General features: G+C 41.4%; 2 protein-coding genes across 5 annotated transcripts in view; one reads left to right on the top strand and one right to left on the bottom strand.

The window, feature by feature from the left end:
- RBM26 (RNA binding motif protein 26) overlaps window positions 1-3,165 on the bottom strand; it is a 38,987-nt gene extending 35,822 nt beyond the window's left edge. For both annotated transcript variants that reach the window (XM_053455382.1, XM_053455383.1), the window contains exons 1-3: window positions 2,859-3,165; window positions 1,644-1,762; window positions 1,356-1,492 (exon numbers count right to left, since the gene is read on the bottom strand). In XM_053455382.1, the coding sequence (XP_053311357.1) occupies window positions 1,356-1,492; window positions 1,644-1,762; window positions 2,859-2,917 (315 nt within the window). In that variant the 5' untranslated portion in view covers window positions 2,918-3,165. The remainder of the gene's footprint in view (window positions 1-1,355; window positions 1,493-1,643; window positions 1,763-2,858) is intronic.
- Window positions 3,166-14,624: 11,459 nt separating this feature from the next.
- The window catches only part of NDFIP2 (Nedd4 family interacting protein 2), a 29,735-nt gene continuing 22,288 nt past the window's right edge, over window positions 14,625-22,071 (top strand). Inside the window, exon 1 of one of the 3 annotated variants that reach the window (XM_053455380.1) lies at window positions 14,625-14,852. In XM_053455380.1, the coding sequence (XP_053311355.1) occupies window positions 14,811-14,852 (42 nt within the window). In that variant the 5' untranslated portion in view covers window positions 14,625-14,810. The remainder of the gene's footprint in view (window positions 14,853-22,071) is intronic. The other 2 variants (XM_053455379.1, XM_053455381.1) reach the window with 2 other exon arrangements.

The raw sequence follows: 22,071 nt of genomic DNA, 5'->3' as shown, positions 1-22,071 counted from the left end.
CATATATATATATATATATATATATATATATATATATATATATATATATGTAACTATATATATAAAATGTAGCACTGGACGTGAGTTTATTTATGCCTTAGATGTGTTTCTTGCTTTGTTTCATATTTATATTTGTATTAATATTTGTATTGTAATTAAGACACTACATTTTTTCCATTAAAAACAACATCAAGTTTATCAAAAATCCAATGCAGACATTGCTAATGTTATAAATGACTATCGTAGCTGGAAAGGCAGATTTTTAATGGAATATCTTCACAGGCGTACAGAGGCCCTTTATCAGCAGCCATCACTCCTGCTAGCTGATGGCACGCTGCATTTGCTAATCCAAGTTTAAAAGGCTAGTTGATCGTTTAAAACTAATTTTGCAATTATGTTAGCGCAGCTAGAAAACGGCTAAAGGACCCCAAACTTTTGAATGTTAGTGTGTCTCTTTGCTGTCTCGTCTAAAGGAAGGTTTGTATCATACAAAGTATTGTTTGTGGGGACTTCTGATGAATTCCATACATCACATAGTAAAAACGTACAGTCCTTGATGTATGATGAAATGTAGAGTTGTTAAAAATTTAAACTGCTATCATTGACATGTTCAAGAGGTGCTTTTTTCAGAAGATAAACTTACATTGATCACTAGGGCATAATATGTCCACAGTTTCTTTAAAATGTAACTTTAGTCGCACATTGGCAGCATTACCTCAGGCTGCATATTGTGTACTTTAAAAAGAAAACAAATATTTGCATCTTGCTTATTCTGGAATGAAGCCAGGCCTACATACTAGTAACAGAATGAAATCCACAGCAAACACACTGAAATGTTTCACTAAATCTAAATTGGTGGCCCGTTTCACAGTTTAATAGAAAGTAGATAAAACCATAGCCCGAGAGAAGAGGGAACCTTTATTCAACGCCAATAAGCTTACATTTGAAGCTTATGTGAAGTTGCATAAGCTTCCAGGACCTCAGAGGCATCACCACTGACTAAAGACAGTCGCCATGCTCCATTGATTGCTTTAATGTCTGCTGTGTCAATTTAATTAAAAATATTAAAAATGAGCCACATTTTGGAGACGTTTTGTTTTAAAGGGTCACCCCAGTGCAGCCGCGTCACCTAAGAACGCTTTTATATGTATCAGTCAACATGTTTTGAGAGCTTTCTGTTGAATACATCTCCAGCAAGCCTAGAAGCAGAGGGCAGGGAAGGAAGCAAATGCATATGGGGGTTATGCAGAATAATCAACCAACGCAAAGGGGGCAACATGAAACCTTAACGGGGCCACTAAGCTATCATACGCATTAAAGTGCATATGAAGGCTGGGGTGTTCGTTTACACATACCTCCTCTTTCTTCACTTCTTTTTCTTGCTGTTCCAATGCCTCTGGTTTTACAGAGGCCGACGAAGAAGAATCAGCATGAGCAAGGTAGCTTTTATTGCCGACGGCTTCAAATAGTTTATCCACAAATCCTTGAGTGTCTGGAGGAAAAGGACATTTATTCGGTCAGGTTACAAAAGAAATAAACGCCTCATAACATACAGCTTTATTCTCTATAAACAGAGTCCATTCTATGACATAATTCTGTCTGGTAAGCGCCAGAACTCGCAGCGCTCGCTATTGTTTCGTTACCTCTCTGTAGAAATACATCCAGCTGATCTATGCACAAAGCCTTCAACTCTCTGTCATTCTTATCCTTTTTCACCAAAGCAAGAACGTATTTTGCAAGAGCTGACGGGTCGGCATCACAACTGTAAACAGAAAAAGAGAGGATTAGAACCAAAGCGCGCGTCAGCAAGCAATTAAAAAGCCATAGCTCCTGGTTTTGAAGGAAGACTCCATACATCAAGGAAAGAGCAATACACGGGTCAGGATTCTGCAGACTCCGGCCAAACCTTGTAACCTGGTTAAGGGATGCAGATGGGCAAATGACTACTGTAATCATATGTTGACTACCAAACAGCAAACACTTACCAGTAATGATCTTAACGCATTATCATTTACATGACTGTGTCTCAGTAAGTAATCTCATCATTAACTTAACTGCACACCTTTCCACAAATTAAATGGGTACTTCTACCATGTTTGTTTTACACATATTATTCTTCCTAAAATACAATATTTGGATGGTCGCACATTTACTGGATAAGTTTTAGGGTATTTTTCCCACATCAGTCCAATCTACAACTTGGTACTTCATCACCCTCAAGACTCTCTGACTAATGCAAAGTCATGAAAGCTAAATCTCCCCTCTGAGCAAATCATAGGAGGCCTCGTACCTAATGAGGTCTATTAACTAAAGAGAGGGCTGGGGCTTCAATTCCTTGACTTCATTACTGGGCCAATACTGGACGGTATTGAAGGGCTGAGCTCTGTATAATGTATAATTTAATGAGGAGACACTGTGGAGAAACCTCACAGATTTGACTATACATTATTCAGGGCCAGCTTTCCTGCAGCAGAAACTCATAAGGGCCATTCATGGGCTGTGTTTCATGAATGTATGGATCATCGTACATGGTCTCCGTGGAGACTTTACTCTTTACCGTTTGACCCAACGGATGTGATCTATAAAGAGCAGCTCTGGCGCAGTAACCAAAGTAGAGCAAGCAGCAGAAGCAAATCTAGAGTTGTCATGGTCACTGGCCCGCGCTCCGCATTTATCACTTTGCACCAGAACTGCTCCTTATAAATAACACCACGTATGTCAGTAAACAGCAGCCATAAACCAACGGTGATGTTAATATACGCGGCGCTTCTTATCCTCCTACATACATCACTGTAATTATACGCAGGTATAATAATACCCCCGTCCAAAAGCCCCCGCAGCATTGGCTATTTACTCACATAGGTTCCAAGGTCTTTGACAACCAGTTTTTCAACGCCTCGAAGTCCTCTATAATCATGGTGGTGCCTGAGTCTCTCAGGCCCGGGCAGCACCTGGGAACTGTAATGCAGGGTCCGGCCTGCTCTCCTCACTGGTAATTTAAGTCACTGCGTTCTGACTGAAATTACCCCTAAACAACGTATTGGTATTTCCACGGCTCTGTGCCCACAGCACGGTAATAACGTATATGGCCCCCTTTAAAAATAATAACATTAATAAAACACTTTGAAACGCAGACCCCGCCGTGCTAAGATGGCGGCCGCCAATAATCGCGACACTACGGCACGCATGCTACGTCATCACGCAGTTAATACGGCTCAGCGTTTCGTGTCCACGGCAACTCGTTGGCCGCGCCTCCTGGGTGCCGCTAACCAACATGGAGGATATGCGTGTTCCCGAGGAATAAGGCGGGAAATGCGGTCATCCGAATTTACAGTGCCCTGAGGAACTAATATTAAGAGTGTTTTTATCTGCCGTCAAATTCCATGTCCTCATACACCGCAAGGCCCTGTCCGATAAGAGCCCGACTACATGCGCTGAAACACTAGAGGTGGAAGTTAAGGGTTTGCAATATGATTTCATTAAATGACGCCTTTCTATATATGTCATATATGGCTGAATTTATTTTATTACTAAATCATGCTTTTCTATATATGGTTCTATTCCTTCCTTAAGCCCTTTATGGCTGGTTATTTTTTACTCTAAAGTCCTTTTTTTTTTTTGCACTGAATGATTTTATAAATATGGTGGTTCTTTTACCCCTTTATGGCTGAATTTTTTTTTACTCTAAAGACCCATTTTTATCACTAAGTGCTTTTGGTTTTTTTTGTTTTTTTATACATGTCATTCCTTAACCCCGTGATGTCTGAATATATACTTTTCTTTATGTACCCACAGAAAACTGCTTTCCCAGGACAAGTAATACTTTGTTTTTGCAGTTTTTCTTAAATTTTCCATAATGTCACCAAAGACAAATCTTTTAACAAAAGCCTCTACTGCAAAATCTCCTTTAATGTCCATGTTAAAGGGGCACTGCAGCAGCCATATGCACTTTAATGTATATGATGGCTGAGAGGTCCCTTTCAAATGACATGGTGCCCCCCTTGCAAATGGGGGGGAGGGGCAAATGCAGAATCCCCCACCTTGCAGATTTTTTTCCACGCAGGAGCTATGTTTGTCTGGACAAACCTCCTGTCACATAATATATACTACCACCAGTCAGCTCCAGCGCAGGCCCCGCTGCCTCTTTGGACCCCTCTCGTCCGCCTGCATGGAAAATGCTCACATTGATTTCAATCAGGGCATTTTCTTGCCACTGATTGGCTGCTTAAAGCTTGACTGTAAGCTCGTTTGAGCAGGGCCCTCCTCACCTGTTGTCTCTGTAAGTCAATTTGTTATGTTACATACTACTTGTTATGTCCTGTCTACCCATTGTACAGCGCTACGGAATTTGATGGCGCTATATAAAACAAATAATAATAAAGCGAAAATTGTAAGACTGCAGGGAGATGCAGCTTCTACCTAAGGTGTGGATTTTAGACTGTCTGTAGCATAAAATCAGCTGATGAGTAACATCGGACTCAACAAGAATCAACGGCTGAAGGAGGCCACCAAATTTAATTGCAGAATCCACAAGACTGGAGGTAAAATTTCCAAGATGTTGGTGTAAGCGAATTGGAATTTCACAATGCACGGCACTCACTTTACCACTAGAGGTCACTGTTACCTATCAAAACTTTTTCAGAAAATTGAGACACGTGTTATATTGTTTCATTTAATGCATCTTAAACCAGGTCACGATAGTTTAATTTGTCTTTTACATATACTGATTGCGATAACAGATATTTATTACGAGGACCGATCGGACTTTAAAAAGAATGGAATCAATAATTGGCTGCTTTGCGTTTTCTTCTAGCAAAAATGTATTATTCAACATAAAACGTTGATACTATATGTGGCAACAACTGCAATCAACAGTTTGCGATAGATGGCAATGAGTCTTTTACATCGATGTGGAGGCATTTTGGCCAACTCTTCTGTGCGAAATTATTTTGATTTGGCTACATTGGAGGGTTTTAGAGCATTTTTTTGAGGTCACGCCACAGCATCTCAATCAGATTCAAGTCGGGCGTTTGACTAGGCCACCCCAAAACATTTATTTTGTTCATTTTGAGCCATTCAGAGGTGGACTTGCCTGTGTGTTTGGATCATGGTCCCACTAAATAACCCAACTGCACTTGAGCTTTACTTTACAAACTGATACCTGGACATTTTCTGGTAGAGGGCACAATTCATGAGGAGTCACCCAGGTCCTGAAGCAGCAATGCAGCCCCAAACCATTACACTACCACCAGCATGTTTGCCTGTTGGTATGATGTTGTTATTTGCAATGCTGTGTTGGCTTTATGCCAGATGTAACTTTTGACTCCTCAGTTTTTTGGCCAGCAGTGGTTTTCACCTTGCAGCTCTCCCATAGAGGCCATTATTGTAGAATTGTGAACCCTGACCTTAACTGAGACCTCAACTTTGACAAGATCTCCCTGTAGTAAACCTGTGCTGCTGACTGATCATGCAACACATTTAAGTCAAGATATTTAACAATCCAATCCTTTAGCTTTTCCATAAATTTCCTAACTACCGACCTAATACCTACTGGTCTTGCTTGTTACCTTTTTTTTTGTGAAGTGTTACTACAATTGCCAGCTTCCAGTTCTCCGGAACTGCTCCTGTCAAAATCATCTGATTAAGTCTGGCAATGGCTTTGTCAGGAAACTTTTAAGCTCTTCTAATAATTTTGGGTATATCCCATCGAGTTCCATTTGTCCGTTTTTACTTTGGATAGTTAAAGCAGAATGTCTTCCTCTGTTAACACACCATTCAGTTTCTGCATGTAGTCTTGACAATATAGTAACTTGTAGTTTTGCAAACTCAGCTCTCAACAGCTCCATGTTTCTGGAAAAACTGGACTACTGTCCTAGCCACTGTCCTGATTTCCAGGTCTGCTAGCACAGCCATATGGGAAATACCTACACTGCCATGGCATAAAAGAGGACATGGCAGCACAGAATGATTCACATGGATGATTGTTATTCGGAGGTTGAATGTTGGTACTTATGCCATAGGTGTTTTGGAGAGGACAGGCACTCGCCCACTCACTCTAATAAACACACACCTTGCCCTGAGCCTGTCTTCAGAGCTGCGCACACACGATGCAAGCTGGATACTAGGGTCAAGTAACATCGTACTATGTCACCCAACAGAGCACCCATCTCCATAAGTGTTGGTCCAATTCCCTGCCTTACTCCTGGACCAAAACACCCCTGCAGGTGTAGTTGTTTTGGCTAAAACTGTGTTAAAGGGACCTCCATCATATGTATTTTAATAGCCGAATGATCCCTTTAAATAATGTTTTTCCTCCTTGGAGTCTACAAAATCCCTAGCTCCTTAGCCTGCAGGAGATGTGTCTGTCAGTACGTATCTCCTCCTGTCACTGCGCCCATGTGGTGTACCAGCTAGCCGCAGCTTCTTAAGGCAAGTCATTTGTTGTAATTAACAGGATTTAGAATGCATATTAAAGTGCCCCTTAATATGGATGGAAGGAAAGATCTCCCACTGAAACGGAGGCAAAATCATCAAAATACACGGAATAGAAACATATCACTTCCCTTTATATGCACAAGGTGGGTGTTTCTACAGCGTGCATGATGTTGATATAGGTTTGTTAAGTGACAGACCATCTTTCATTTGGGTTAAATTCCAAACTCTAACTTCTCCTAGCATCATTGTAATGGCCTTATCTGTGAGGGTTTTAAGCAGCAGATAATCCCTCAAGTGTTCCCTATAACAATGCACACTAACTAGGTCTCTGATATCTCCCCTTCTGAGACTTCTATAACAATCCATACAGCTGGGGCTAAAAAAGTATTAAAAAGTGACAAACAATTGCATGATAGTGTATCTCACCCTATGTTACATAGATGGGCTACCATATAAACAGCTTACAGTCCTGCTCTACAGTCAGGTGGAGAGCTAGCGTCATTTGCATACCTGGGAACTCACCGGTTTTGACCCGGAGATTGCCGAGTGAGCACTGCTCCTCCAGTTCTCCGGGTCAGGACCTGAATCCTCCGGGTCGCGGGAGCGGGGTCTTGACACGCCCCATTTTTTACATTTTCCCCTTTAAATGGGGGTGTTTCCCGCTGCCGTCAGCGGGAACGCCCCCGCCATCAGTGGGAGCTCCCCCAGACGTCAACAGGACTGCCCACCGACGTCAGTGGGCAGTCCTGGCCGCGTTCCACAAGGGAAGGCTCCGGGTAGCCGGAGCCAAGAAGTTCCCAGGTATGGTCATTTGACCCAGGGGAAGCAAAGCCAAGTTGCCCTTTAACACAGCAAATTAGAACATATTTAGTAAACAACACACTGTGTCCAGTGCTGGCCTATATAAATTCATCAAAAAGGGGCTACACAGAATTAAGTCCTGTAACTGAGACACAAAAAACCCAGAATAAAACCCTCTAGTCAATCTTGTGTTGAAATACAAGTAAAATGCCCAGAAGCAACCCAGGGGACAAATGCCCTCCTGCCTCCCATGCCAGTCCTCCCCTGTCTACAGGGCCAGCTAATGTGGATGAAGGCAGGAATCTACTTAGATGTGGTACAACATATGTTGCATCATTATAATATAAAACAGGCATGTGTTAAAATTATTTTTATATAATGTCTAACCTTACTGAAACCTTCCCATCAAGTCTTGACCTTGAACTATTTGACCTTTGGAGGAATGGTTAAGGCTAACAATGGCCTTCAGAATGTCCAATAAAGAACATGTTTTTTCCCATGCCCAGAGCTTTCCTGCAACAGGACATCAACAGAAACTTGATGAAGTGTTTTGCACTTGTGTGAAACCTCACTGACCTATGTCTCAGAAACTAAACACCACTTCAAGTTGAGTTAACATTCAGTTCAATTAAAAATAGAACTTGTTCTGCACTAGTTGGATGAAACTGTCTATAAATATATAAACATATTGGTGGGTAAGTGTTCTCTTTCAAATGTGATACACAATCTGAATGAGGTGGATCCAGCACCAAGTGATGGGAACGTACTCAAAATGTCAGAAGGAAGTTCACATGTTACATGAAACCAGCTCTCATAATTTCACTTAACTCATTCACGCATGTTACTGCGGCCCTGGATTTATACAGAGCTACGCTATTTCCACGCTCTTTGGCTGTAAGGGACAGAAATCAAACGTTTTCTGAATGGTGGAATCTAGGTTGTTCCCTTTCTTCTCCATTTCCCTATTGTGTCTGTGTAAAGTCTATCATGCAACAAACAGTGGTGTGATTTCCTGCGAAAATAATGAGCAGAATAATTAATAATGGTCATGGGATGAGATCAGGGGTTAATGCCCAGGTGTATGACAGATACAGTTTTAAATGGCGCTTTGATTTGCAGTGGAGAGGGGTGTTGTGGCTTTGTTTTCCTTAATGGTGAACACAGGGTACCTGGTTACAAAAAAAAAAAACATTTAAAGATACAGTCTAGAGTCCAATGTAACCTTACCAACGAAGGTTGGATATCACAGTACTTTAATATGTATTCTTCAAAATGTTCAAAAATTACTAACTTTTAGGAGAAGCTGCAGCGCCGTGCCATGCCTTCTCCATGGTCCTGTATTCGCATTGCTGATTGGCTGCTTAAAGCTGCCAATCATTGGCAGGAAAGTGCTCCCACCGGATTTCTGAAGCTGACTGGCAGTCGGTCTATCGTGTGGAAGCAGAAAGCTGGAGATGTGCCCAGCCAGCCAAGGAGTCAGGGGAGCTGAGAAAGATGCAGTTGTGTAGTGGACGGTTCTGCACAATCCCTAAATGGATATGCAAGGGGGGGAGGGGAGTTGAAACGAAAAGGGGACATTCGGCTATCATATACATTATATCAACTCATACCATGGTTGGAGGGTCCCTTTAATCAAGTAGTGATTGGTACGATTATACAAGTGCACAATTATCAACTGAAACTGATTGCATGACTGATGTCTTTCTAGCAATGGATATAATGTATTGCTGTTTAAAATGTATACATATTATAATACAAATTATTGTTATGCTCTGGAAAGCTGGGTCCTTCACATAAAAAAACGCTACATGTTAATATCAGTAAAATAACAAAAGAGAGATGCGAGTTTGGTGTAAAAATAGACAGCCTGAGAACATTTTAAAGAAACAGCATGACACAGCTGCTCCTTTATTAAAACCCGACTCCTGCTCATCAGAATGATTCTACAGGACAGTATCTAGAAGAATAATTATTCTTGCAATTACCTACATTCAGTGCTATGTACCAATCGCTCATACAAGATTTAATTCCATCTTCTGGAGCTATTTTGTTCCTATCATGAAGGGTTCTGCATATCTGAATCCTGCAGTGTTCGAGCCTATTTTGACTAGTATTTTAACCAAACTAGGTTTCCAAAGTACTTTCATAGAAACAAAACAAAAATCGTTGTTTTTCTTCCTTGGATCCATGCAGCTGACTGAATGAAATATTCATAATCAAGTCAGCAGTGCCATAAAACATATGTGTGCGATGAATATGCTCTTTTTCTGAAGACACTGCATGGAAGAACGTTGGAACTCTGCAATTAAGATGATTATTCAGAATAATCTACTTTAACAGATGCATCAGTGGCCCTACTAAAAGCAAGTTGATGGGATAAAATGGCTTATCTCCTCTCTCCAGATGTGAAAAATCTGCATGTAGTCTTCTGATTTTGTTGCTAAACTGAGAGCTTTTCTTCTCCAAATAAATGATCCGTGTCAGAAGACAAAAAACATACTTCACAGTAGATTTCACAAAGAACACTGAGAACAGTGTCAATTGTAGGAAGTTCTGAATATCATCAAGAAGCTGTTTATTGAAATCTCACATTGAATGCAAAAATCTCAGTTTCTATGGTTACGGTTTACATTTAAGATATGCTTCTCTTAATGATAAATCTTTTCCATGTCAGGGTTACATTGACATTTACGTAGGCAGGGCCTGGAATACATGAAGTCCCAACTAGACAATGCAGGCCTCAAAGTGGTCACAAATGCGGGAGCTTGCCGACAAAGGATGTTCCTCTGCTTAGTTCCTGCTTGAGACTTCTGTCAATTAGCCTGCTATTAGTAAAGCCTGTGGATTCTTTTAACTCTACTGTTGTGATAAAAAAAACCTAAGGTCCCTTAAGTCATTTTTGTTTATGTAGAACACGTGCTATACCTCTGGTAGGCTCCTCACGTATTGTCCTCCAAAGAGAACACACTGAGGTGATTCATTTACATCAAAGTACATATATGGTTTTGAGACATTTTCAAGATAATGTGACAAATGTGGACAAAAACAACACAAAATTATTCTAAAAAAAGTGTCAAATCCGGTTTATGAATATTTATTTTTGCACCAAAAAATAACTCACACAATCACATCCCCAACAGGTGTATGAATGAAGAAGATTAATTCAATACATACATTGTAAATCTCCCCCAATAAGTGCATCAGTTGGAAATAGCAGAAAAAGTGCTAAAAGTACATTGAGGAGCCACCTCTTTTGCCCAGTGTTTAATCGATGCTTGATTGTGACTAGTGGACTGGTTTAGAAGGGGTGGCTGATCACTGCTGTTCATGCTAGCACCATAAGGACAGAGACAGCTCTATGTATTGGTGGATCAGGTGCGGCCCATTAGGCGGTGGTGTAATGTACTGTATGAAGGAATATTCTGATCTAGTGATCTTTACTTAGCTGTTTAGAGAAATGTACACAGAAAACTTATTAATGTACCTTACCTAAGAAAAGACCGGGGCAGAGTTGATGTTAACTCCATTATATCACATATGTGTCCCATATTAACAGCTACAACTGTGCAGTAGCATCTCGGTATGTATTGCACATCTGCCTACAGCTAAAAATCTTTCTAAAACAAACTTGTTTTCAATCCAATCAGACATTCAATCCCTCACCGTTAATGATGTCATTAATTCACTATGCATAATGCTTTTTGGGTGATATCAAGAGATATTTGAAATGTCTGTTCATCGAACCTGCATATTCAGTACCTCTCCTGGACCTGTCACTTCCAGTTAAGGACCTTAATGAGTTATGATTAAAGAGTAAAAGTTGTAAAAAGTGAGTCATTAGCAGGAAAATCCCTTTGATATACTGACTATATGATTTTGCAGTTAAATTCCACTTTTTACTTAATTCCATTTGGTGAAGTTTCGTACACAAGGCACAAAACAACCCCAATAAAACACGAACTCTAGTCAGGAATACTGCTTGGGCAAATGAAGGTTCCAAATTAAGGATATACACTCGCTGGCCACTTTATTAGGTACACCTGTTAAATAGCTTGTTAACACAAATAGCTAATCAGCCAATCACGTGGCAGCAACTCAATGCATTTAGGCATGTAGACGTGGTCAAGACAACTCGCTGAAGTTCAAACCAAGCATCAGAATGGGGAAGAAGGGATTTAAGTGATTTTGAACGTGGTATGGTTGTTGGTGCTAGACAAGCTAGCCTGAGTATTTCAGAAACTGCTGATGTACCTCAAGATTGTAAACTTGTTTGAGCAGGACCCTCCTCACCTGTTGTCTCTGTAAGTCAAATTGTTATGTTACATACTACATACTATGTTTTAGTAAAGGACAACCATTCCAATGGCTTTCAGATAAGAGAACCTTCCGGTTTCAGCCAAGGAAGATGTGATTCATGATGACGATGAGCCGTGGCATTCACGGTAACATCAGCCATGGAAATAACTTGCATTTATAAAGCATAAAGGCAGCTGGCAGCTCGCCCAGGAACAATGATCTCAAGATTTATATGTATTTTAACATTAAAAGAGCGATCAGGCGAAAACGGTTCAATAGCATGACAGGTAGAAGGTGGTCAGATCAGCATTTGGTCTTTGGGGTTCCTGGTTTTATTACCCAGACAGTCATTTGATTGCGATACATTATGTCTCAGGCTGATGGGTGTGAATCATGAAGTGTAAAGTTCGCTAGTTCAAGAACACGACTTCACGAATAAGTGAACATTGTCACCTAATAGGACACCGGCGCATATGTTAGGATTGTAGGGAAAGCTGCTGTTCCCCTTACGTACATTTATACTCGCTGGTGTGCTATCTTAATACACTTTAACACATCTACCAGTGCTTGCTTTTGTATTAAATAACAAGTAAACGGGATCCAGTAAACTTCCTAAGTAAAGCAGATGTTTAAGGATTAAAAAAAAATCTGGATGCTTTTAGGTGTTCACTAGAAGTTAGGTTTCTAATGTTATATTTTATAACAAAAGTGTTAAATATAGCAGAGCAAGTGGAACAGCACCGTTAGGAATAAGTATAAGCCTTACGCTTTGTATATTGTCAGTTAGAGTACTACTTGTTTTGTCCTGTACACCCATTGTACAGCACTACTGAATTTGATGGTGTTATATAAAACAATAAATAATAATAATACTGGGATTTTCACGCACAACCATCTCTAGGGTTTACAGAGAATGGTCCAAAAAAGATAAAATATCCAGTGAGCGGCAGTTGTGTGGACAAAAATGCCTGGCTGATGTCAGAGGTCAGATGAGAATGGGCAGACTGGTTCAAAGATGAAAGAAAGGCGACATAACTCAAACTCACATAACCACTCGTTACAACCAAGGTATACAGAATACCATCTTTGAATGCACCTCTAACCTTGAAGCAGATGGGCTACAGCAGCAGAAGACCACACCGGGTGTCACTCCTGTCAGCTAAGAACAGGAAACTGAGGCTACAATTCGCACAGGCTCACCAAAATTGGGCAATGGAAAACTGGAAGAAGGTTGCCTGTTTGATGAGTCTCCATTCAGCTGCGACATTCAGATGACATGCTCAGACCTTGGCATAAACCACATGAAAGCATGGATCCATCCTGCCTTGTATCAACGGTTCAGGCTGGTGGTGTAATTGTGTGGGGGACATTTTCTTGGCACACTTTGGGCTCCTTAGTACCAATTGAGCATCGTTTAAACGTGACAGCCGACCTGAGCGTTGTTGCTGACCATGTTCATCCCTCAATGACCACAGTGTACCCATCTGCTGATGGCTACTTCCAGCAGGATAATGCACCATGTCACAAAGCTCACATCATCTCAAACTAGTTTCTTCAACATGACAATGAGTTCACTCTACTCCAATGGCCTCCACAGTCACCAGATCTCAATCCAAAAGAGCATTAATTTGCATCATGAATGCGCAGCCGACAAATCTGCTGCGACTGTGTGATACCATCATGTCCATTTGGACCAAAATCACTGAGGAATGTTTCCAGCACCTTGTAGAAAGTATACCATGAAGAATAAAGGCAGTTCTTAAGGCAAAAGGGGTTCCAACCCTGTACTAGCTAGGTGTATCTAATAAAGTGGCCAGTAAGTGTATATGCAAGTCCAAAGTTTTGTGTTACTGTAGAGGTTGTGTAGCTCTGGCTGTTGTTCTTTTCCTCTTTTTGTATAGATATTGTAGGCTGCTAAATCTTGTTTGTTCCTTTTGATCATTGAAGGATTATTGGAAAAATAGTGGTACAGGAAGCTCCTAATATTTGAAATGTTTATGAAATTTCCACTTTTAATTTTTTTGTCCCTTTTAATATGAATTAATCAAATCATTATTTCACCTTTGCTGGGGATCACAAACGTGTGAATAGAGGCCGGTTGCCGTTGGCACGTGTAATGCTGGGCTACAATTACAATTAGCACTGGAATTCTGCTGACGTACCGATAACCCCTCTGACCATCGTGCAAAATCAAAAGGAGGTGAGTTTACCGCAGGGAACAATGTTTGCCTTTATTAGGGACTTTTCTTTTAGTTATCTGCTGGTGGCAACCTTTGTCTCGTCATCAAATATTAGTTGCACGAAATGACGGTCAATTATGAAAAGAAAAAACAGCTTGGCAATCTAGAAATTGTTTATTTTTGCATTTTTATAGTTGTTGGGGAGTTTTACACACCCTGTTGCCATTGCGGGATACAAGGAATGCCTAATAAAAGAATTTAATCACAACGACGACATCTCAATTCATTTTATACTAAAGAAATGCTGGCAGGGTTCTACGAATACACTCTGGGGTCCGCTCTCTAAGGGAGAGCCAACACGTTTCCCAAGCAAGAAGGTGGCCCTGTATAATGCAGAATTCAATAGGCAAGGAGACTTTGGAGAAATATTAGATTTAACTATACATTACACAGGGCCAGCCCAGCTGTTCCTGCAGCAGGAGCTCGCTGGGGCTTACCCTTCATAATGTATAGAGAACAACTATCAGGCAAACTGTCCTTTTAGCAAATAGACCCCTTTGTGTCCAACTAAACCTAAATATGAAATTATGCAAAACAAGGAAAAACTAAACATATCAAGTTCTGCAACTTGTGAAGTTAAGATTATTAGAAATCAATCTAGTTAACGCTGACTCCCACGATTCCTAGTCATCAAAGTGATGCATCTAATTCACGAAAGCCCTACGTCGCCGTGTTCACATCGCCTTTGCGCCACCCAAGCCTGAGACGCGCTCCTGATGACGACACCACAGTGCGCCACGACACGAGACGCTTTTTACAGAATCCATAGTAACATTATTCAACCCTGCCTCTATGGTGTGACTGGCTCCGCCCTATAGGCGGGTCTTCCGTGCTGGAAGGGGTTGGGCAGAGTCTCGCTCTCTAGCGGTTGGTAGATTACGGGAGGCTAGAGGTTCACACACAAACAGGAAGCGAAGGGACAGCTAGATACGGGACGGCCCGCAAACACGGCGGACGGTTCAAGCTACTTATAGAGCACAAGGGCTGAGGCTCTTACATAGGTAAACGCAGCCAGCTCGGGGCTTCCCCCATCAAGCCATGGATCACCAATACCTCCAAGCGGCCAATCGATACCAAGTGGTAAGAGCTGGGCTGACGTCACTGTTATGTGTCATGTATGGAGGCGGTGTTGGTTCAATACGCTTTATTTCTCGTTCGCTGCAGTGCGATTCTGTAGGCTCTTCATGCCTGCCCTTGTAGCTTGTAATATATGCGTCCAGCCTGCAGTTGTTTAGTCTCCATCTTGGAAGGCAGACTAAACTGTGATTAGTCGCTGTCCAATTGTTCTCTCATTTTCCATTTGTAAGGCCTTGAGTTTCTGCTTATCTGTAAAGCTGCATAACTGTTTAGTGACATGTGTTACCTTATTACACGTCATTAGATCTAGAATTATTTATACAGCTGCGATAGGGATAGGATATTGTGTGTAAGTTCCTTTGTATGTTAACTGAATGAAGAAACCATGTAATCGATAGACTCCTCGTGCCAAAATACTCACAGATAACCCCAATGTGACAAATCCTGGGAAATGCCTTCTGTCTACCTTGATTTATGTCATATAATGTGCTCATCGAGGCACTGCGTTTAATCCCGTGTCTGTTTCGTCCCATAAGAACTATTCCAAAAAATATGATGTCATGTAAGAAAGCTGTGCTTTACCAGTATGGTGGTAGATAAATGGAATAGCCTGCCAGCTGAAGAGGTAGAGGCTGATACAGCGAGGGAATTTAAGGATTAGTGGGATAGACATAAAGCTATCCTGAATCTAAGACGAGACCAAAGCCTGATTGAGAGCTCTACATCAGGAAAAATGGGCAGACTAGATGAGCAAATGGTTCTTGTCTCCCTTCAATTTCTATGTTTCTATTCCAAATATAAATACGGAAGAAGGGAGTCAAGTATTTGGACTGCTTGTTATTGGCAACACATACTTGTCACATGTTGCTGATGTCACATGTTGCCCTGCAGTACTTTGGGTGTATGAATTCACTTTAAGCGTGCTGCTCATTAACTGATGGCCAATGTGGTCATCCTACCTGATTCATAATTCTATTGTCATTCTTTTAACTTTAATTGACTGTACATCTAGAGAACATCAGAGCGTGCCGTATTCCATGATGGGTGATTGATATGTGCGGCAGCAACCGCCCAAGTGAGCATGGCCTGAGTTACTGAGTTAAGGAATTGTTTGGCCATAATAATAATAATAGTGTGAGGATAACAGTAAAAAAATATATATACATCCTAGCACTTCACCAGAATTTGAAACATTTAATGTTACTTATTTACGCTCTTTTGTGTCTTGTTGGCTACACGTCCGCACCGAGGACCTTTGATGTAGAAATGTCTTCTTTGAACCCAAAAGTGGGAGCCTGTTTTTCTGTACTAAATCCATGGCCGCACCACTTGTCAGAAACACAGAGGAGAGTAAGTGCCCCAAGCTACGGGTACATATTTAAGGAAATTAACTCTTTGTAAGAGTTTTGGGGTAGCATCATTGCGCATCCCTTGCAATAAGTTAATCAGCACATGACGCTTATTTGCTTCATAAAAGTAACTTTGGCAGTAAGCCCTAGAAGACGCGTCACTTATGTTTTAGTAGAGGACAACCATTCTAATGGCTTTCGAATAAGAGAACCTTCAGGTTTCAGCCATGGACTCTGAGCAGGAAGATGTGATTCATGACGATGAGCCGTGGCATTCACAGTAACATCAGCCATGGAAATAACTTGCGTTTATAAAGCATAAAGGCAGCTGGCAGCTGGCCCAGGAACAATGATCTCAAGATTTATATGTATTTTAACATTAAAAGAGCGGTCAGGTGGAAACGGTTCAATATCATGACAGGTAGAAGGTGGTCAGATCAGCATTTGGTCTTTGGGGATCCTGGTTTTATTACCCAGACAGTGATTTGATTGCGATACATTATGTCTCAGGCTGATGGGTGTGAATCATGAAGTGTAAAGTTCGCTAGTTCAAGAACACGACTTCACGAATAAGTGAACATTGTCACCTAATAGGACACCGGCGCATATGTTAGGATTGTAGGGAAAGCTGCTGTTCCGCTTACGTACATTTATACTCGCTGGTGTGCTATCTTAATACACTTTAACACATTATTCTACCAGTGCTTGCTTTTGTGTTAAATAACAAGTAAACGGGATCCAGCAAACTTAATAGGTAAAGCCGATGTTTACAGGATTAAAAAAACAAGTCTGGATGGCTTTTCTAATGTTATATTTTTATAACAAAAATAATAAAAATAGCAGTGGAAGTGGAACAGCACCTTTAGGAATAAGTATAAGCCTTGCGCTTTGGTATGGTATATTGTCAGTTAGCGTATCATGCTAAAATGTTTGGCCTTGCAGAACAAGTTCTCTATCCCAGTAGAACAAGTTCTCTGTTTGTGTCCCAGGGCAGCTTAACATTCTAAAAGGTTCTAAAGCATGATTTGCTTCCATAAGGCTAATGTGGTGTTTGCATTATGCTCCTGGCAATATAATCGGTTTCTTCTAGACCTTTGCTTCAGTCTCGTGGATTGTCAACCCATTCTTCTCTTTACCACCCTGGTTCTAAGCACCACTATTATCCCCAATATACTTTTTTTTTTTTACCATGGATAAAATATACGTATGTGTGTATGTATATATAATATATATACCGTATTGGCCCGTATATAGGCCGCACCCTAAAAGTTTGGTGCTTTTTTAAAGAAAAAGTTGTTTTCTTTAAAAAAGCACCAAAAAAACATGCTGCCACTCTGTCCCCCCCCCCCGAGATATGCTGCCACTGTCCTCCCTCCCTGAGATATGCTACCTACTGTCCTCCCTCCCCGAGATATGCTGCCACTGTCCTCCCTCCCTGAGATATGCTACCACTGTCCTCCTCTGCCCCCCCCCGACTTACCGGAGCAGACTCCCGGGTGTCTTGCGGGGCCGGCGGGGGACATCTACGCAATACGCGTATACAACTTCCGGTGCCGGCACATCCAGTGCCCGCACCGGAAGTTGTATTGCGTAGATGTCCCCCGCAAGACACCCGGGAGTCTGCTCCGGTAAGTCCGGGAGGGGGCAGAGGTAAAATGCATCGTGCGGACGGTCCGCACGATGCGCTTAGACAACCTCCCGTGCCGGCAACCCCCGTGGGAAGTGCTGGCACGGGAGGCTGTCTGAGCGTATCAGACAGTAGGATACGGGTCCCTTGCACCGCTGCGGGGGATCTGTATCCTAACCCCGCTGCCTGGCCGTCGCCCGGGACTGCATGTCCCGGGCGTCAGGCGCTAGACCCCGAATATAGGCCGCACCCCCACTTTAAAGACTTAAAGTGGGGGAAAAAAGTGCGGCCTATATTCGAGCCAATACGGTATATATTTTTATTATTATTCAAAATACTATACGTAGCATTTCAGCAACATATGTTATAAAAATGCCATCATCTCATCCCTTGCTTGACTTCATAAACTCGCATTCAGGTATAATAATTTGTACCCAGACATGTAGATTCTTCACTGATTGGGTTTATGAGCTGAACCCTCGCTGCTCCTGTTTTCTTCTTACATGCACTTTGGCTATAAAGCTGCTGTCTTGATTTCCCTGTCTGGCAAGAGCTGACACCTTCTGCAAATGATCTCTTATTTATACATTCTTCTGTTATACACGCTCATGCATGCATCCTGTGGATGAGTAGCCTTATTACACATAGGGTTGCCAGATAAATGGCAGCTTCACTTTTTTTATTTATTGAAAAAGGGGGAAATATATAACACATCCACAGTGTCGGACCCAGGCAGGCAGCAGCGGACATATAATCAAGAACAAAAACAGTTCTTTGCTATTGGAGAACAGGAGAGTCCAACATAGAGAAGCAGCTTGGGGACATGAAATCATTGTGTTCAAAACTGCTGGAGCAACTGAGGCTTCTAGCTCAGCTGTAGGTCCACGTCAAGAGTTCAGTAGATGGGTGTACCAGGGTCCCACTGTCTTCTTCTAATGTTGAGCTGATGGCACTGCTGGACATCTTATGATTGCGAAGGGAAGCAAGCATGATGTGTCTTTCATCTGCTGTACTAAGTTTGTTTGGCTGACCACTGCGTCTTCAGTCCTCGACATTGTCCATTTCTTTGTGTTTCTTCAAAAAAGCTTGGACATAAGATTTGAAAAAAACTTGTCTGCCTTGAAAGTTCTGCGTAGGAGAAACCTCACCGATAACTAGGGAAAAGAAAAATGTTGGTGCACTAAGCTAGGCCCAGGCTTAAAATTTAAACCTGGGACTAGCTTAACGCACTGACATTTTTCCTTTCTCTGCTTGCACATATGTGAGGTTGTTGGCTCCTTATTTGTCTGGTTGCAGCTTGCTGTCCAGGGGTTAATAGGGAGGAGGTTTAATTGCACCTCCCCCAACACATTAATAAGGTTTTGGTAGCAGTATAAACTGCTTTGTGTGCCCACTATGTAGGAGGTGAGAGTAGTTTCTCACCTTATTGAGAGTGTGCCTTGACGTGGTGGGTGAGTTTAATTATGCTTTGGCCAATTCATAGAACCAAAACCATTTATATTATATAAACCATTTATATTATGTTTATATATTTGTTGCCAACTTTTTTAGGGTGAGAAGCGCTTTTTTTTGTATTACTACCATGTGTTTTGTTACTGCGCTCAGTCTTGCCATGATGTGTGACTTTTGACATTAAGCAACCTCATCTTGTTAGTGAGTTTGGCTGTTCCTCACCCAGCTTTATTCCTCCTACACAACTGTAACCGTTTTAGTTAATTACTGTATATTAGGCTACATATTAAATTGATGATCATTAGCATCTGTTTATTGTTTAGTCATTCGCGTAACTGTATGCCTACAAAATCCATGACTTTGTGCAAGTGTACCTAGAAGAATTGAATTGATGCTGTTTTGAAGGCCAAATATTGATTCTATTGAGACTGTTCTTCTGTTTACTCGCATTGCATTTTGATAAATGATAAAAATAAACTATTAATGTCTATTTTTTTTAAAGCATTTCTTCATACCTGCCTAAGATATTTGCATAGTACTGTGTGTATATGTTTTTGTGTGATATATATTACATACATCCAACACACTACATAACTGGTACACATGCTATACATCAGAGGTAGTCAGATTGTAGCGTTCTTTGATTTTAGGTGAATTTCAGATCCTATGATGCTTATTTGCCCATGCTGGTGCTAGTGGATGGTTGTCGGGTAATACAGGTTATGTTGCATAATTTAGAGCTTCCTAATTAGCTAATAGTTGAATACAGAATAAATAAGGTGAATCAGTTAAGTGGTTCCCAATCCTGTCTAGGTTTTAAGAATTACCCTATGGAAATATGTGGTAATAACTGCATCCTTTAGTGTTAATGTGCTTTGAGGACTGGGTGGTGGAATGGGCTGTCCACTTGGCCAGAATAAAATGCTTTTCCTAGCAAACTTCAGCCAAATGGCCAAGCGTCAGACTCGTCTTCATCCACAAGTCTAATATAACTATATCACTGTGTATATATACTCACTGGCTACTTTATTAGGTACACCTTGCTAGTACCGGGTTGGTTCCCCCCTTTTGCCTTCAGAATTGCCTTCATTCTTCGTGGCATACTTTCTTTAAGGTGCTGGAAACAATCCTCAGAGATTTTGGTCCATATGGATATGATGGCATCACGCAATTGCTGCAGATTTATCGGCTGCACAACCATGATGCGAATCTCCCGTTTCACCATATTCCAAAGGTGCTCTATTCAATTGAGATCTGGTGACCGTGGAGGCCATTGGAGTAGAGTGAACTCATTGTCATGTTCAAGAAACTAGTGTGAGATGATGTTAGCTTTGTGACATGGAGCATTATCCTGCTGGAAGTAGCCATCAGAAGATGGGTACACTGTGGTTATAATGGGATGGACATGGTCAGCAACAATACTCAGGTAGGCTGTTGCATTTAAACAATGCCCAAAGTCTGACCATGCCGTCTGAATGTCGCAGCTGAATGGAGACTCATCAGGCCAGGCAACGTTCTTCCAGTCTTCCATTGTCCAATTTTGGCAAGCCTGTGTGAATTGTAGCTACAGTTTCCTGTTCTTAGCTGACAGGAGTAGCACCCGCTGTGGTCTTGGCCTTCAGCCCTGCCCAGTGGGCCTCCTGCCTTCAGCCCTGCCCAGTGGGCCTCCTGCCTTCAGCCCTGCCCAGTGGGCCTCCTGCCTTCAGCCCTGCCCAGTGGGCCTCCTGCCTTCAGCTTTGCCCAGTGGGCCTCCTGCCTCCTTCACTGTATATTATATAACAAATCTTAAATATTGTAATTGGCACCAAATATCAGTATTTCTTACGCTTCAGTTTTTTTTTTTTTGTTTTCATTTTCTCCTAATGTCTGCAAATTCTACGTCTTTACTTTTTGCACGCTTGGGAGCAGCTCCTTGACTTGACAAAGTTTACAGTTGGCAGTTTGGTACAAGTTAAACTGGATTATGCAAGTATTTTGTTTATATAAAAATAATGAGATAAATGTGAAAAAGCAACATTGTGGTTTGTTTGAAAACATTGGCTTTTTGTGATGTTTCTTTCTCGCATTGCACAGTGGCTTATGTATCTAAATCCTATGTATTTTTAATCTTATTTTACCAACATGTATTTAATTTTCTGGTTGCTTATTTAAACTCTTAATTAGATGTGGGTAATCTGTTTTATAGCGGATTCAGAAAGAGAGAGGCTTACAAGTGCACATAGCTGTGATCTATCACCATGGCAGGCAGGTTCAAATTAAGTAACAAAGTTCTTATTTTCAGAAGATATTTGTTAAAGGAGTAACCATTGTTTTCTGTGCTCTGCAATGTTTCTGTGTGAGCCTCTTAGCTCACCCAGTACAGCTTGATGGCACGTAAGCTTGTTGACGATAAACGGAACCTCCCAGCAGAGGCTAATACAGAGAGTGAATTTAATCCTGCATGGGGTAGCCATAAAGATATCCTGAATCTTAGACAAAGTAAAATAATTATTAAGGTTTGAGTTTCTACATCGGGAAAAACGGATGTACTAGATATGACATACCTCCCAACTTTTCTGACGAGACAAGGGAGCGGTAAATTGGTTGGAGGTCTGTTCTTCTGCAGAATGGTCTGAGCTGCCACACTCTCCAACAAAAGCAACCTGGTTCGGATACACCCAACATGTCGGGGAGTATGATGACAGCTACTGGCAGGGTTTGGTCTTGGACCCGGTCTCTAACTTTGGCACACGCATTAGTAATGCCTGGCTGAAAGTGGATAGCAGCTGCTTGTAAAGTAAACAAATGTTTTGAG

Source organism: Spea bombifrons, chromosome 2 (genome assembly GCF_027358695.1).
Source record: "Spea bombifrons isolate aSpeBom1 chromosome 2, aSpeBom1.2.pri, whole genome shotgun sequence".
Classification (NCBI taxonomy): Eukaryota; Metazoa; Chordata; class Amphibia; order Anura; family Pelobatidae; genus Spea; species Spea bombifrons.
The sequence above is the reverse complement of the archived record's forward strand: the minus strand, read 5'-3'. Positions and strand labels throughout refer to the sequence as shown.